This window comes from Colobus angolensis, unplaced genomic scaffold (assembly GCF_000951035.1).
Source record: "Colobus angolensis palliatus isolate OR3802 unplaced genomic scaffold, Cang.pa_1.0 Scaffold1, whole genome shotgun sequence".
NCBI classification, from domain to species: Eukaryota; Metazoa; Chordata; class Mammalia; order Primates; family Cercopithecidae; genus Colobus; species Colobus angolensis.
Genome location: NW_012110918.1, coordinates 10541201 through 10553781, shown reverse-complemented (window position 1 = coordinate 10553781; position 12581 = coordinate 10541201). Strand labels below are relative to the sequence as shown.

At 58.7% G+C, this 12581-nt stretch overlaps 2 protein-coding genes across 2 annotated transcripts in view; one reads left to right on the top strand and one right to left on the bottom strand.

Moving 5' to 3' along the window:
- GRIN2C (glutamate receptor, ionotropic, N-methyl D-aspartate 2C) overlaps positions 1 to 793 on the top strand; it is an 18821-nt gene extending 18028 nt beyond the window's left edge. The window contains exon 15 of the mRNA XM_011932580.1: positions 5 to 793. Coding sequence (XP_011787970.1) covers positions 5 to 384 — 380 coding nt within the window. The 3' untranslated portion in view covers positions 385 to 793. The remainder of the gene's footprint in view (positions 1 to 4) is intronic.
- Positions 794 to 4322: 3529 nt separating this feature from the next.
- TMEM104 (transmembrane protein 104) overlaps positions 4323 to 12581 on the bottom strand; it is a 61570-nt gene continuing 53311 nt past the window's right edge. Inside the window, exon 10 of the mRNA XM_011940597.1 lies at positions 4323 to 6860. Coding sequence (XP_011795987.1) covers positions 6100 to 6860 — 761 coding nt within the window. The 3' untranslated portion in view covers positions 4323 to 6099. The remainder of the gene's footprint in view (positions 6861 to 12581) is intronic.

Here is a 12581-nt window from a genome sequence, read left to right as displayed (position 1 = left end):
CGCCCCGACGGCCACTCGGCCTGCAGGCGCTTGGCGCAGGCGCAGTCGATGTGCCTGCCGACTTACCGGGAGGCCTGCCAGGAGGGCGAGCAGGCAGGGGCCCCCGCCTGGCAGCACAGACAGCATGTCTGCCTGCACGCCCACGCCCACCTGCCGTTTTGCTGGGGGGCTGTCTGTCCTCACCTTCCACCCTGTGCCAGCCATGGCTCCTGGCTCTCTGGGGCCTGGGGGCCTCTGGGGCACAGGGGCAGAACTCTGGGGCTGGGCACAGGCTACAGGGACAGTGGGAGACTGGACGAGGTCAGCAGGGTAGCCTGTGGGACGCAAGGCTTCCCGGGACCCTGCACCTGGAGGCGGATCTCCAGTTTGGAGTCAGAAGTGTGAGTTATCAGCCACTGAGGCTCCGAGCCAGCTGGATTCTCTGCCTGGCACTGTCAGGATTAAGCGGCAGGCAGGATTGAGCTTTTCTCGCTTCTACCATGAAATCCTGGCCACGGGACCCCAGTAACAGATGATATCTTCCATGGTCATCAGTGACCTCAGTAGCCTCAAAATCGTGGTGAGGGTTGGGCTTCTGCTGTCCTCTTATCATGCAGAGTTCTGCCAGGAGGGTGTGCTGTGGGGGTCAGACCCCTGAGGCTCTCCCTGCCCTGGGGCTAGCCAGTTACTGGTCATGGCTGCTGTGGGCATGGAGACTGGAACTTGTGGTTGAGGCAGGGCCATCCTGATCCTTGCTCTACCTGGCTGGAGTTTCTTCTCATCAGAGCACTGGGACATTAAACCAACGTTTTACAACACACTGGTCCTGGGTGCTTCATTCTGCATTCTGGAAGCGGCACAGCACAGGCTGTAGACAACAGGGGCATCATGGGAGTATCCCAGGTGGGGTGTTTGTCTAAAGCAGGTGGGCAGCTCCCTCTCAGGGAGGCGGAGCCTTGGGAGCGTGTGGGAGGGATGTGGGAAGGAGGTGAGGCTGAGAGGGGGCTCTGGACAGCAGAAGCCACTTGGTATTCAGGGCCAGCTCCCACCCATCCTGGCACCGGATGTAACGTGTGCTCAGCACAGGGGCTCTGCTGATGATGGATGGCATTCATCCCTCAGTCTCCTTGAAAAGGGAGGCTTGTGCCAGGGGTGGTGGCTGCCCCGCCCTGCCAGGGACACCCTGGGGAGCCTGACAGTGCCACGGTGGCAGAGGCAGAGAAAGGTAGGGAGCTTGTAGGCTTGCTAAACCCTGGCTGGCCGCGTTGTCTCTGACACGTGAGGCTCGGAACTGCCTGGGCTCTGGAATCCTGGTGCAGGTGGCTGCCAGGGTCAGGCACAGCTTGGCCTCGCTGGTGCCAGGACTCCTGTGGTGGGAGAATCTGCCTGAGGTCTCATCCTGTCCTCCCTCTGGGGCTTCTAGCCCACTTCCTTTTTCTATCACACATCTTTGCCTCTGGCCCATCTGAAAAGATGGCTTTTGCTTGCCATTTTCAATGTTTTCACATCTGCAATTACACTTATCCCCCCTACAATGTGGAGCAAGCAGGCTTTCATTCTTCTATCCGTTCCACAAACAGTGGAACTATTGATTCTGTCAGACACTTTTCTAACAGCTGAGGATATAAAGGCCAAGCCCTGGCTGTCCTGACAAGTTGCGTGGAGGCAGAGCAGAGGCTAATTCCACGTGACAGACAGGAAGCCCGAGGGGCGGTGCTGGCTGTCTCTGCCAGTGCCCTCCCCCGTAGCTCCTTGCTGGTTCCCAGGAAGCCGGATGGCCTCTTTAAGTCTCTGAAGACCCCATTGCTTGGGTTGGGGCCGTAAGAACTGGACTTTTTTGGGGGGTTAGTTTTAGGGGTGAAGGCAGCTGAAATGGTAGGGTGGGACACACCTCCATTCTTGGTAGGAGAGTACCCCAAGAGTGGGTGGCCCTGTCCATTACAATTTCATGCTCTCTACCCTATGGGTTTTCATGGGCTGGATCCGGGTTCAGGACAGCAGGCCGGGAGTTTGTCTAGGTGTGTTGGAGGCCAGCACTCTGGAAGGGAGCTTGACCTCGGTCGCAGCCACTAGTGGTGCGAGGGTTAACTGTTGGCCACCAGCCCCTGGAACCGAGCCCCTCTCCTCCTCCCGGAGTCAGGGTCTGCCTTAGGCCCTGGGAGGAAGGCTGTGGCAGGTGAGGTAGCCCGGAGGAGCTGTGAGATCAGGGCTGCTCCGCTCTCTGCCCAAGATCATTAATAACCAAGAACTGGAAAGATCATTAAGAGCTGAGCCTCCAATGTGGAACTGAGCCTGCTGCTGGCTCTGAGGGCCGCTCCTGCTCCTGGGCCAGGCGGGGGCTGCCTTGTTCCTTCTCTAGGAATATATCTGGGGGCGGGGGCAGGAGGCTATGAATCCTGGGGGACAGGTAGCAGGAGGGATGCATCCTGAGTTCAGAACTAGCTTGGCCTGGCTTCCTGCGCCACCAAAGGAAGGGAAGAAAGCGTGGCAGGGGAGAGGAGAGATAAGTAAGGCCACAGATGTGAAAGTGTCATAAACAAGGGCCTGGCAACCCACATGCTCAAATACCACTTTTTTTCTTTGGGTGAGATACAGAGAGAGGCCCTTGTGGCTGGCCTCAGAGCAGGAAAATCTTACTAACTGGGGTCCCTTCTGTTGCTGCTGTAGCTGTTTTTCCTTGTGTCTAGCTGAGCGGCTTGTAGTCCAAGCCAGCTTTTTGCAGGCAGCCAGGTGTGTGGAGGGGAGGAGGGCAGAGCTTGCAAAAAGGCAGGCTGATGTATTCAGTCAGGACCCTCCAGCCTAGCCTATCCTGCTCTTTGAAAGGGAAGGACTGTCCTCAAGTTTCCTAGGGGACTGGGGAACGAGAGACAACCCCTATCCCCAAAGCCCTCTGGACTCCAGATAATTCAGACCAATCTTCTGTTTCCGAATCGCAATCTGGTGACAACTCATTAGGAGGCTATGAAACCAAGTAGGTGTCAGGAGTCCTAATGAGTCGGGGGTCCCTGGCTACAAGTAGTTAGTCTGGCGAGTGATGTGGGAAACAGATGTCACTGAATAGCTTTATTGAGCATTTTGTGCTGGGCACTAAGCTCAGCACTTTAATCCCCACAACTGGCCAGTGACGTAGCTGCTGTTACCCCACTTTACAAATGAGGAAGGACAGACCACGGAGGCTTGCTGCCTGCAAATGGCAGGCCCAGCTGCCTGGTCCATGCAGAAAGTACCCAATGCCATGCCTGGCATATAATGACACACAGCGGAAGTTACCCCTCCAGTCTGCAATCAACACCATCGGCCCCAGGTGGAAGGGATCCCAAGCTCTCTCCAACTTTAACCATGGGGCCCTTAACCATGGGTCACCCTTGCTTGGGAATATGGCCCCAGACAGGACGCCTCCACTTCCCCCGGACCTGGCACTGCCAGCCACTGCCCCTCCGCAGTGGCTTTCCAGGAGCGGGGCAGCAGTCCCTGTCCTCCCCACCACTCTGGCCTCTGCCTGTTGCCGAGGCTGCTCCTGGCCCCGTGGTGAGGACGGCTATGTGGCTAAGGGCCCATCATGGTGCCACTGCCCACCTCCACCACCCAGCAGTGCCTCCCAGTCTGTAACCTGCTATCCGGCCCATCTATAAGCCAGCAGCTGCTGCTCTAGCCTCAGGTGAGGAACAGCCAGGAGCTGCTGGCACGAGGCTCTGGGGCTCAGGTGGGTCTGGTGCTTCTGCGGGGAGGGAGGCAAAGAAAGTTTACTACCACCTTGACCTGGTCTGCCCTGGGGGCATCTGGGGCCATGCAGGTGGCAGATGTTGGGTAGAGGCTGCTGAGTTTAAGCTTTCCTCCACAGCGACACCTGCTCCGGGGCCAGGCTGGGCTGGCATCCTCTTCTCTCTCCCCACCACTGACCTCGGGGGCCCATCTGCAATATGGAAACCACAAGCTGAACTTGCCTACTTTGCCAAGTTGATGATGACTGCAGTGAAATGTGCCTGATGCACGTGGAGAGCCAGCATCACCCGGGGCTGTCTTGCTGTTGGGTTTCTCTGCCCCTGGCCCCAAGCCCCATTGGCCGTCAGCGGCAGAAGCCTGGCATCGATGGAGAGGAAGGTGACCTCATCTGACTTACAGCAGGAGGACGCAGAGGAGCAAAGCAGCTAGACAACGGCAGTGGTGAGGGTCCCCACTTGGCAGCAGCGATGTGGTCACTGTGGGCCAGTTCCCTCCAGGGCCGGGGCTGCCCCAGCTCAGAGGTGGCGGGGAACATGGCCACTGACTCCATGGCGGGGCGGTTCCAGACTGTCACATAAATTAACCTGGGCTTTATGAAGCTCATGAATTTGCATCCAAGATTTGGTTTGGAGTCTGGGGTGGCAGGATGATTTAATCAACTTTGTCTTTAAGCAAGAGGGAACATAATTGGAGAAGGGTAATTCCAGATGTTTTGAGTTTTCAGCCACAGGGGTGCAGCCAGGTCTTCCTTGCTCTTGGCCTGACCACTGCAGGCCCCTGCTCTACCTATCCTGAGGGGTCTCCTGGGAGGAAGCCGCAATGGCAGATGGAGAAGGGCATTTTGTTTTCTTCCCGTGGATGGAAAATGACACGTGGGGACAAGCTGTGAGAAGCGCCGAGGTGCGTCGGCAGAGAGAAAGCGGGCGGAGGCCAACTACACCGCACAGGCACTCTCCCAGGCTTCAGCTGCCAGGGCAGAGGTGGCGCAGCCTGTGGACTCCCCGCGTTCCCTGCAAATCCCACATCCCCCTGACCCTGTGACCCCTGGGCCCCAGGAGACCCTACATCGTCGCTCTGTCAGAGGTCTGAAGACGCCGAGATACAGAGGAGGGGCTGAGCAAGGCACTGAACTCAAAAGAGGGAGGGGTCCGGCCTGAGACCCACCCCAGAGAGGCGGCTCCAGCACAGGTGGGACCAGGCCCAGGGCTGAGGGCAAGCCAGTGAGGGTCAAGGGGACCCCCAGGTCCTGAAGCAGTAGAAGGCACGTTGAAAATACAGAGTTCATTCGAGTCACCTGTGTTTCCTAGGAGGCCAGCCCAGCAAGTGCGTGCATGGCTGAGTGGGAGGTGGCTAGGGACCTGGCCTCCTTCCATGGGAATGGCAGTGGGGGCCCCATCCAACCCCACATTGCCCAAGAGACATAGCATGAACACTGAGCACCCACACCCAGCCCCTAAGGGAGCTGCCTTTAGCGTTGGAATGGGAGCACGGGCAGCCTGACCACTGTCAGGGTGGGAACCTCAGAACCCTCCCACTGCCATGTCACCGCCAAGCCGCTAAGGTGCCAGGTGGGGATGGCTGCCCTCTAGTAGGACCACCCGCACTGCGAGAGGCCCTGAGGGGGCCAACGGGGCAGCGAGGGCAGCAGACGGTCCCTTTCAGGGACAAGCTCCAGACTTTAGGTCCAGCTGGCAGGCGGCTGTGTCCCTATAGAAGGGACGCTCCATCCAGCCTGCTACTCCGGAGCTCGCGCCCACAGCGAGGGCCCTCGCAGCTCTATCTGGGGACTCTGGTACCAGTTAGCACTTCTTGTTCTTGTCATGGGGCCAGCCAGGCCCTCTCTGAGGTGGCGCCTAGCGCCTCCCAGGCCTGGTGGGAGGGTGGGCCCTGCTGTCACAGGCAGGCCTGGCTAGGATGCTTCCAGCCTGGGATTCGCCTCTGAAGAGGCCGCAGTTGCTAGCGGAGGTTTCTTAGACAAGGACGCAGGACAGGGCTGGAGGCGGGGGGCGTGGGTCTGGGACAAAGGATGGCAGTGCCAGCACTGCATCTCCCACCATGCAGGGAGGAGCCCGCCGTGGAGGTGGGGTGGGGGTGAACATGTTGGAAGATGTAGGAGAGGGGTGTGATTCCAGTAATGAGTCCTAGAACTTGGGAGCAGCCATGTGTCACCCAGGCAGGAGGACCTGGTGGGAGAGCTGCCCGGGGGAGTGAGGACTGGTGCGGACTGGGTGGAAGGTGGGGTGGGGAGAAGACCCCCAGCTGGACAGGCGGTTTCCCCTAGAGCCGCAGTCCCACCTGCCCCATGAAGACCTGGGAGCAACTAAATCTGGGCTCTGCGGGCGAGGGGTGGGGCTGGGGCCCCTATGCCTCCCGTCACTAGACCTGCCTGTCCTGACATCAGAGCTTGGTCTCGCTGAGGACGATATTGGCTGTGACAAAGATGAAGCAGGAGAAAGCCCAGAGCAGCACGAAGCCCACCCAGAAGGTGTGGCGGAAAGGGGACCTGTGCTTGTTGCTGACCCCGCAGCCAAAGGCCAGCTGGGTGTCCCTGCGGCAGTGGTACACCAGGAAGGCGGGGATGACGTACTGGATGCCGGTGCCCGCATAGGCCCCTGTGATACCCACCAGCGACTCCAGGTCGTGGGTGCAGAAGGCCACCAGCACAGGCGGCACCAGGGTGATGGTGGGAAACACGACGCGGTCCACCACCCACGGGTACGTGCCGCCCTCGCGGTGGAAGAGCGTCTTCCAGTTGTTGCGCAGGGTCACGGCAATGATGGGGAAGTTGGTGCTAATGGTGAAGACAGGGAAGAGGCCCAGGAAGAAGCGCACAGCAGCCAGGCGCACGACATCACAGCGTGCGAAGTTCAGGGTGTACATGTCCATGAGGCTGTCGCCGCGGAAGCAGAAGATGGCGGTGAAGGAGAGGAGGCCGTAGAAGGCCAGGATCAGCAGGTAGTCCAGGAACACCAGCCTTGTGAGGTGGCGCTTGGAGGAGACCGGGGTAATGAGGGACGGCAAGGAGTGCTGGCACATGAAGGAGTAGACGCACACCCCAAACAGGTTCCGGACCCCCGAGAAGTCGGCCAGGGGCGGGTGCCCCTCCCCTTGTCCATGCCCGATGCGGACCAGGGCCAGCACAATCATGACGGCGAAAGCTGGGAAACGAGAGAGGGGAGTCAGCCAGTGCAGACAGGCACAGCCCTACCCTGAGTTTCTGGTCTGGGGGGCGCCTTTGCAGGGCCTATAGCCCCATTAGGAAGAGTCATTAAATGCACATTCAGGCAGCCCTATTCTTGGGTGGCTCAACAGTGGCTGCTCATCAGAGGAAGGTCCCGCATCCCTCTCTGTCCTGTTCTCCCCTCTCCCTGCTGAGCAAATCCCTCTCTGTCCTGTTCTCCCCTCTCCCTGCTGAGCAAGGGGCCTGGGTTGCAGTGGGGCCAGGGGCAGGGTGGTCCGGCTTTGCAGAGGTAGCAACTCTGTCTTCCTAGAGGAGGGCGAATCCTGGGGCAGGCACTGCCTGGCTGCCTCATCAGCCCCCCAGGGCTCTCAGGGGCTCTGCCAGCTTCCTGGCAGGGAGCAGGCTGGGCCAGGACACAGGGTCACACTCTCTCCCTTGGTTTGAGGAATGTGAGGCTGGGGAGCTGGGGGGTAGACGCGGAAGGGCACGGAGTGTTTGGGAGGAGGTGTCCTCCTGGGCCGAGGGCATCTGCTAGACACAGCTGAAGCCAACAGGCAGGAGTGCTGGGAGCCCTGGGCAGACAGGTAGGTACCGAGGGGCCGAGGGCAGGCAGGAAGTTGCCAGTGGTCATGCCAGGGCAGAAACAGCACCAAGGATCAAGGCTGCGGACTGCCCAGTCCTGGGCTGCTGACACCGAGGCTGGAGGCAGGTGGCATGTGGCTCTGTTTTCCTGGGCCTGGCAGCACAGCTAGGGGACAGGGGACTCTCTGTGGAAGTGGAAGGGGGCCCATGGCCCTATCTGTTCAGAGCAAACAGCTTGCATTGCTGATGGAGACCAGGCTGGCTTCACTTTGCAGCCTTTTATGGTGGCCCTCCTTCTGGGCTGCCACTGGAGACAGGCTCACAGCACACCCTCCAGGCTGAGCTCCGCAGAGGCAGCCTGTGCACCCCAGGCACAAGGGGCTGCGTTCCCAGCGCTCTGAGGAGATGGCACTCTTAGATCTTTCTGTCTCTGGCTTCTGCTCTCCGGGCTACCCAGAACCACGGTTAGCTACTCACACACGGAGACCACCGGTGTCCGTGTCTGTTCTGAAGCTGGCCAAGCCCTGCTCTCTCTGTTCAGAACACATCTGACAGCCTCTCTAGCCTGTGCCCTCACCCCTCAGGTGAAGCCCACGGGGACACGTGACATTTCTTGGTGAGGAGCACAGGCAAGTGTGAAGGGGCAGTGGCCAAAGAGGCGAGATCGCAGCTCGGTGGCTCCTGTCTGGGGGCCCCCACAGAGCCCCAGGGCTCTTCCGCAGGTGGGAAGCTGGGGACCTCATGGTTCCCTTTGGGCCAGGCCCACTCCCTGACTCCTGGAAGGAAGAGGTGGCTCTGATGGGACCCACAGGAAACCAGGCAATGTCTTCCCACAATGACACTTGGGAGTGGGATGGAATCTTCATCTATTACTTTTAATCACAACTGCCTGACACTGTGGGGGACAGGAGGGGAGGAAGGGAGCGTTGAAACCGGCCTGAGAACGTTGCCAGCAAAGAAGATGATTTGTTTCTGCCTCTCACCACCCGCTCCAGTCCCCGCCATTCCCGACTCTGAGGGCCTGGGACTCGTCCCCCGGCATCACAAATCGTCCCAACCCTGGTCAGTCAAGGGGAAGCGGCGGCCTACTTCCTTCCAGTCTCAGTCCAGGGAGTTGCCTCCAGCTTTACCCAGTGGGGATGGATGGCACAGGACAGCTGTGGCACAGCCCAGGACCCCGAGCAATCTGCTCGCCCCAGAGATTTCTGAGGCTGGGTAGAGGGGGCTGTGCACAGCAGTGCTATGCGGGAGACGCACCCCAGAGGAGGTGTGCCAGGGCAGGATGTGCGGGGGGGGTACTGGGGAGACAGCAGACACGCTGGAGGTGGAGTCCCTGTGAGCCAGGAAAGGCTACAGAGCAGAGCTGAGCAGGATGGGGTGGGGGTACAGAGGCCAGACTGGGCCCAGGGGCACCTGGTGATTTGTTATTCAGGAGGCTGCAGCAGACTGTTTTGCCACCATAAGTGGGGCACGAGGGTCAGGGCAATGGGGGCAGCTGCTGTAGGGCAAGATTCAAATCCTGCACTGCCACCGCCATCTCGAGGCACCACCTTGAGACCTGGCACTTGGCCCTGGCCAAGGCTGGCATGAACTTAGAAAAAGGCAAGTGGAGAATTCCTCTAGCTGTCTGTCACTCGGCCCTGGGCCCTGGGTCTGGTGAGCAAGCAGGTAAGAAGGCAGGAAGAGGTCAGCTGTCTGGACGTGAGCATCCCTGCCACTGCTTCCTCCTGCCCTGAACACAGCTCATGCTTCTCTCCTCCTCTAACTCCCCAGCCTCACATCTCCAAAGAAGGGCAGCTCTCCTTACAGCCGTGCCTGTGAGATTTCCTCACGGTAAATAAACCAATTTACAAAGTAGGTTTCCAAAGAAATGAGACAGTTGTACACACACATGCATGCCCCGAAATGTACACCTTCCAATTGGCGTCCTCCAGAGCAGCTGTCTTGCGAAGAGGTGCCTTTGACACCAACAGTGATGTGGAACAACTTCTAGAACCTTAAGCTAGAACAAAACCCCGGCAGCTGGGCGCGGTGGCTCATGCCTATAATCCCAGCACCTTGGGAGGCCGAGGCAGGCGGATCACCTGAGATCAGGAGTTTGAGACCAGCCTGGCCAACATGGTGAAACCCTGTCTCTACTAAAAATTAGATGGGTTTGGTGGTGTGCACCTATAATCCCAGCTACTCGGAAGGCTGAGGCAGAAGGACTGCTTGAACCCGGGAGGCAGAGGTTGCAGTGAGCCAAGATTGTGCCACTGCACTCCAGCCTGGGCGACAGAGTGAGACTCCACCATCAAAAAACAAAACAAAACAAAACAAAACAAAACAAAACAAAACAAAACAAACAGAACAAAGTCACGGCTATGGGTAATTAAAAAAATGATTTCACGATCTTCTAGCCATAATTAGGTTCACCTCCTAATGCCACTACCTAGATTACCTAGATTAGTCACCCATTTGGTTCTTTTGATTGTCTTAAAAAGTCTATTTGCAAAAACCAAGTCTACCTCCGTGGGCTGGATGTTTGCTGCCGCCTGGGAGTCAGAAGCAGATGGTAGAAGCTCTTGGGAGGTGATTCCAGAGTGTTAGAAAATGGGATAAACACCTGATGGGGCAGGCGCAGCTGCAGGGCCGTGCGGGCCTTCGTGAGCTCCCGTTGGTCACACCCTGCACTGCTGTCAAAAGCTCACCCAGCTGTGTGGCAGCTCGGCTGCATGGAGACACCAGCAGCTCTAGGGCTGAGCAGACCGAGTGCACACTCAGCAGAGGTGGGTCATTCACCCACGAATCCCGACCTGCACTCAGGGCGTTCACACACCAGGAAAGGGAGAGGCTGCCATGGTGAGGAGCACATCCACGAAGGGCAGGTGGCTCTAGAAGAGCCATGCCCCCAAAACAGGGGTGAGGACCAGCTTCCCAGTGCAAATGGCCCCAGTTGGGGCAGAAGGTGAACCCAGCTACCTGGGGAGGGGGCAGGGCCCTCTGGTTCCCCATCACCATGAGGATATGAAGGCGGGGGCTGGGATCTGTCCCCTGGGAGTGGACAGTGAAGGGAACTGTTCCAGCCTGGTCTCCACCCCAGCAAATTCAAAAGAAACTAGCACCATCTAGAACCTCTAGTTCCCCTAGGAGATGGAGGAAAGGGAGGGAAGGGAGAAAAGAAGGAAAGGAGGAAGGAAGGGAGGAAGGGAGGAAGGGGAAGTCAGGGCCCTGACCTTGCTGGGACCATGGCACGAGGCTTAACCCCCACTGTGCACCTGGCCAGGCCCCTGTGACCCCACCCCTTTGTCTGGCCCCTCCCTGCCTCCCCTGGCTGCGGGAGGAGCAGAGTTCAACAACCATCTCCTAGATTGATCGCCGCATCCCTGGGAGACAGCTGCTCCAAAAACTCATTAGGTCTGATCATAAATCAAGATGAAACAAGGATGACAGGTTGTGGAGACCCTGCCAGGATGCGCGGTGGGGAACAGGGCTCCGAGAGCCACACTGACGCCCGGGGCTCAGCCACAGCCGCGGAGACAGCCTGCGCCCACCTCGTGGGGCCTGCATGGGAGGGCAGACGGGCACGGAGGCGGGACAGAGCAGAAAGTGCTCCCCAGGCACGCTAAGGACCAGACACCCAGGACTTCACAGTCAGATGTGTGGGGGGTCGGCCCCCAGCAGGGCCTGCAGTTCCCCAAGAGCCTATCACAGGCAGTACCCAGAACATTCGCGTCCACATCCACCCACAGTTCCACACCAGGAGTCCTGCTGAGTGGTGCAGAGCGGCAGTGAGCAGCCGGGAGGAGGCAGAGGGGAGGACAGAGGAGGAGGCTGACATAGGTCACGTGTGCGGCTGCTGGGCCTCGGAAGGCTCAGCTACAAAATGACAAGGGGTGGCAGGAGACTTCTCTTTTAGTATCTGAGTAAAAGCCAACGCAAAAGCCACCGCATTTGTCTTGTGTCACCCATGGGCCCAACTGGACTGTTCATTCCTTCAACAACAAGGGACTGAGTGTCCCCTGGTACTATGCTGGCTGTCTAGGGACAGCACACTGAGACAGGGGCCCTGTCCTTCTGGTGCCCAGAGTCCGGAGGACCAGAGTCCAGGTGGAAAGTACAGGGGACAAACCACAACCAAAGAACGGGCTGGTTATCAGGCACACTAGCTGTGGGGTACATGATGAGATCCCCGTCGCGGCAGGCGGCCAAGCCTGAGGGTAGGAGGCCACGTGGCGGGGGTCCCAAAAGGGAAGCAGGTGTCAGATGGGACGGGGAAGACCTTTCGGGGCCGTTCCAGCCCTATAGGTCTGTGGCTGCTGTGACTCCTCACGGTTTAGGAGGAGCAGCTCAATGTGGGGTGGAGACGAGGAGGGGGACCCCCGAGGGCACCCATAGGCAGAGCCTCATCAAGGCCCTGCGAGGTTGCCTGCCACGGCTGCTGGCTGCTCACAGGCTTGTCCTGATAGTGGATCTCAGCTCCACACGCGGGCCTCGCCACATTGAATCACCTGGGCCAGAGCCGCTCCCCTCCCTCGCACACTGACACCTGGGAAGGGAGTGAGGAAGACAGAGTGAAGGCACGCAAGTCATTGTCTTGGAGCTGAGATAAAACAAGCACAAGTCCTGAGCTGCCACAAGCCAGTCAGAGAAGTCGCCTCCCTTCCCTTTCTGAGGAGGCTAGAAGTAAAATTTACACGACTGAGCTGCCAGGAGGCACATCCACTGTATGGGCATCTGGACAAGCCAAGGTTCATGTTAACATCGGCTTTGCAGCAACATCAAGTGTGGCAGTCAAGGTGCAATTTCACATCAAGATATGTTCTTACAACATCCGAGTCCTCAGGCTCCTAAAGCAGTCAGAAGAGAAGCGAACAGAAGCAGCCTTTCCCCAGATAGTCTCAGCCTGGCAAGAGCCAGATAAGAAGTCCCTGCAGGCACTGCCTCCACATCTGTCCTCACGGCCTCTCTCCTTGGCAGGGAGGAGGACAGGTGAGGCCACCCACTCTGAACACCTGCCAAATGGCAAAGGTGGCGCTGGTTTATAAAGGGATGAAAGTCAACAAACACCCGCATCTCTCCCAAATCGCTCCCTTCCGGAATATCCCTGCCCTCCTGGAACCTCACCCTGGGGGGC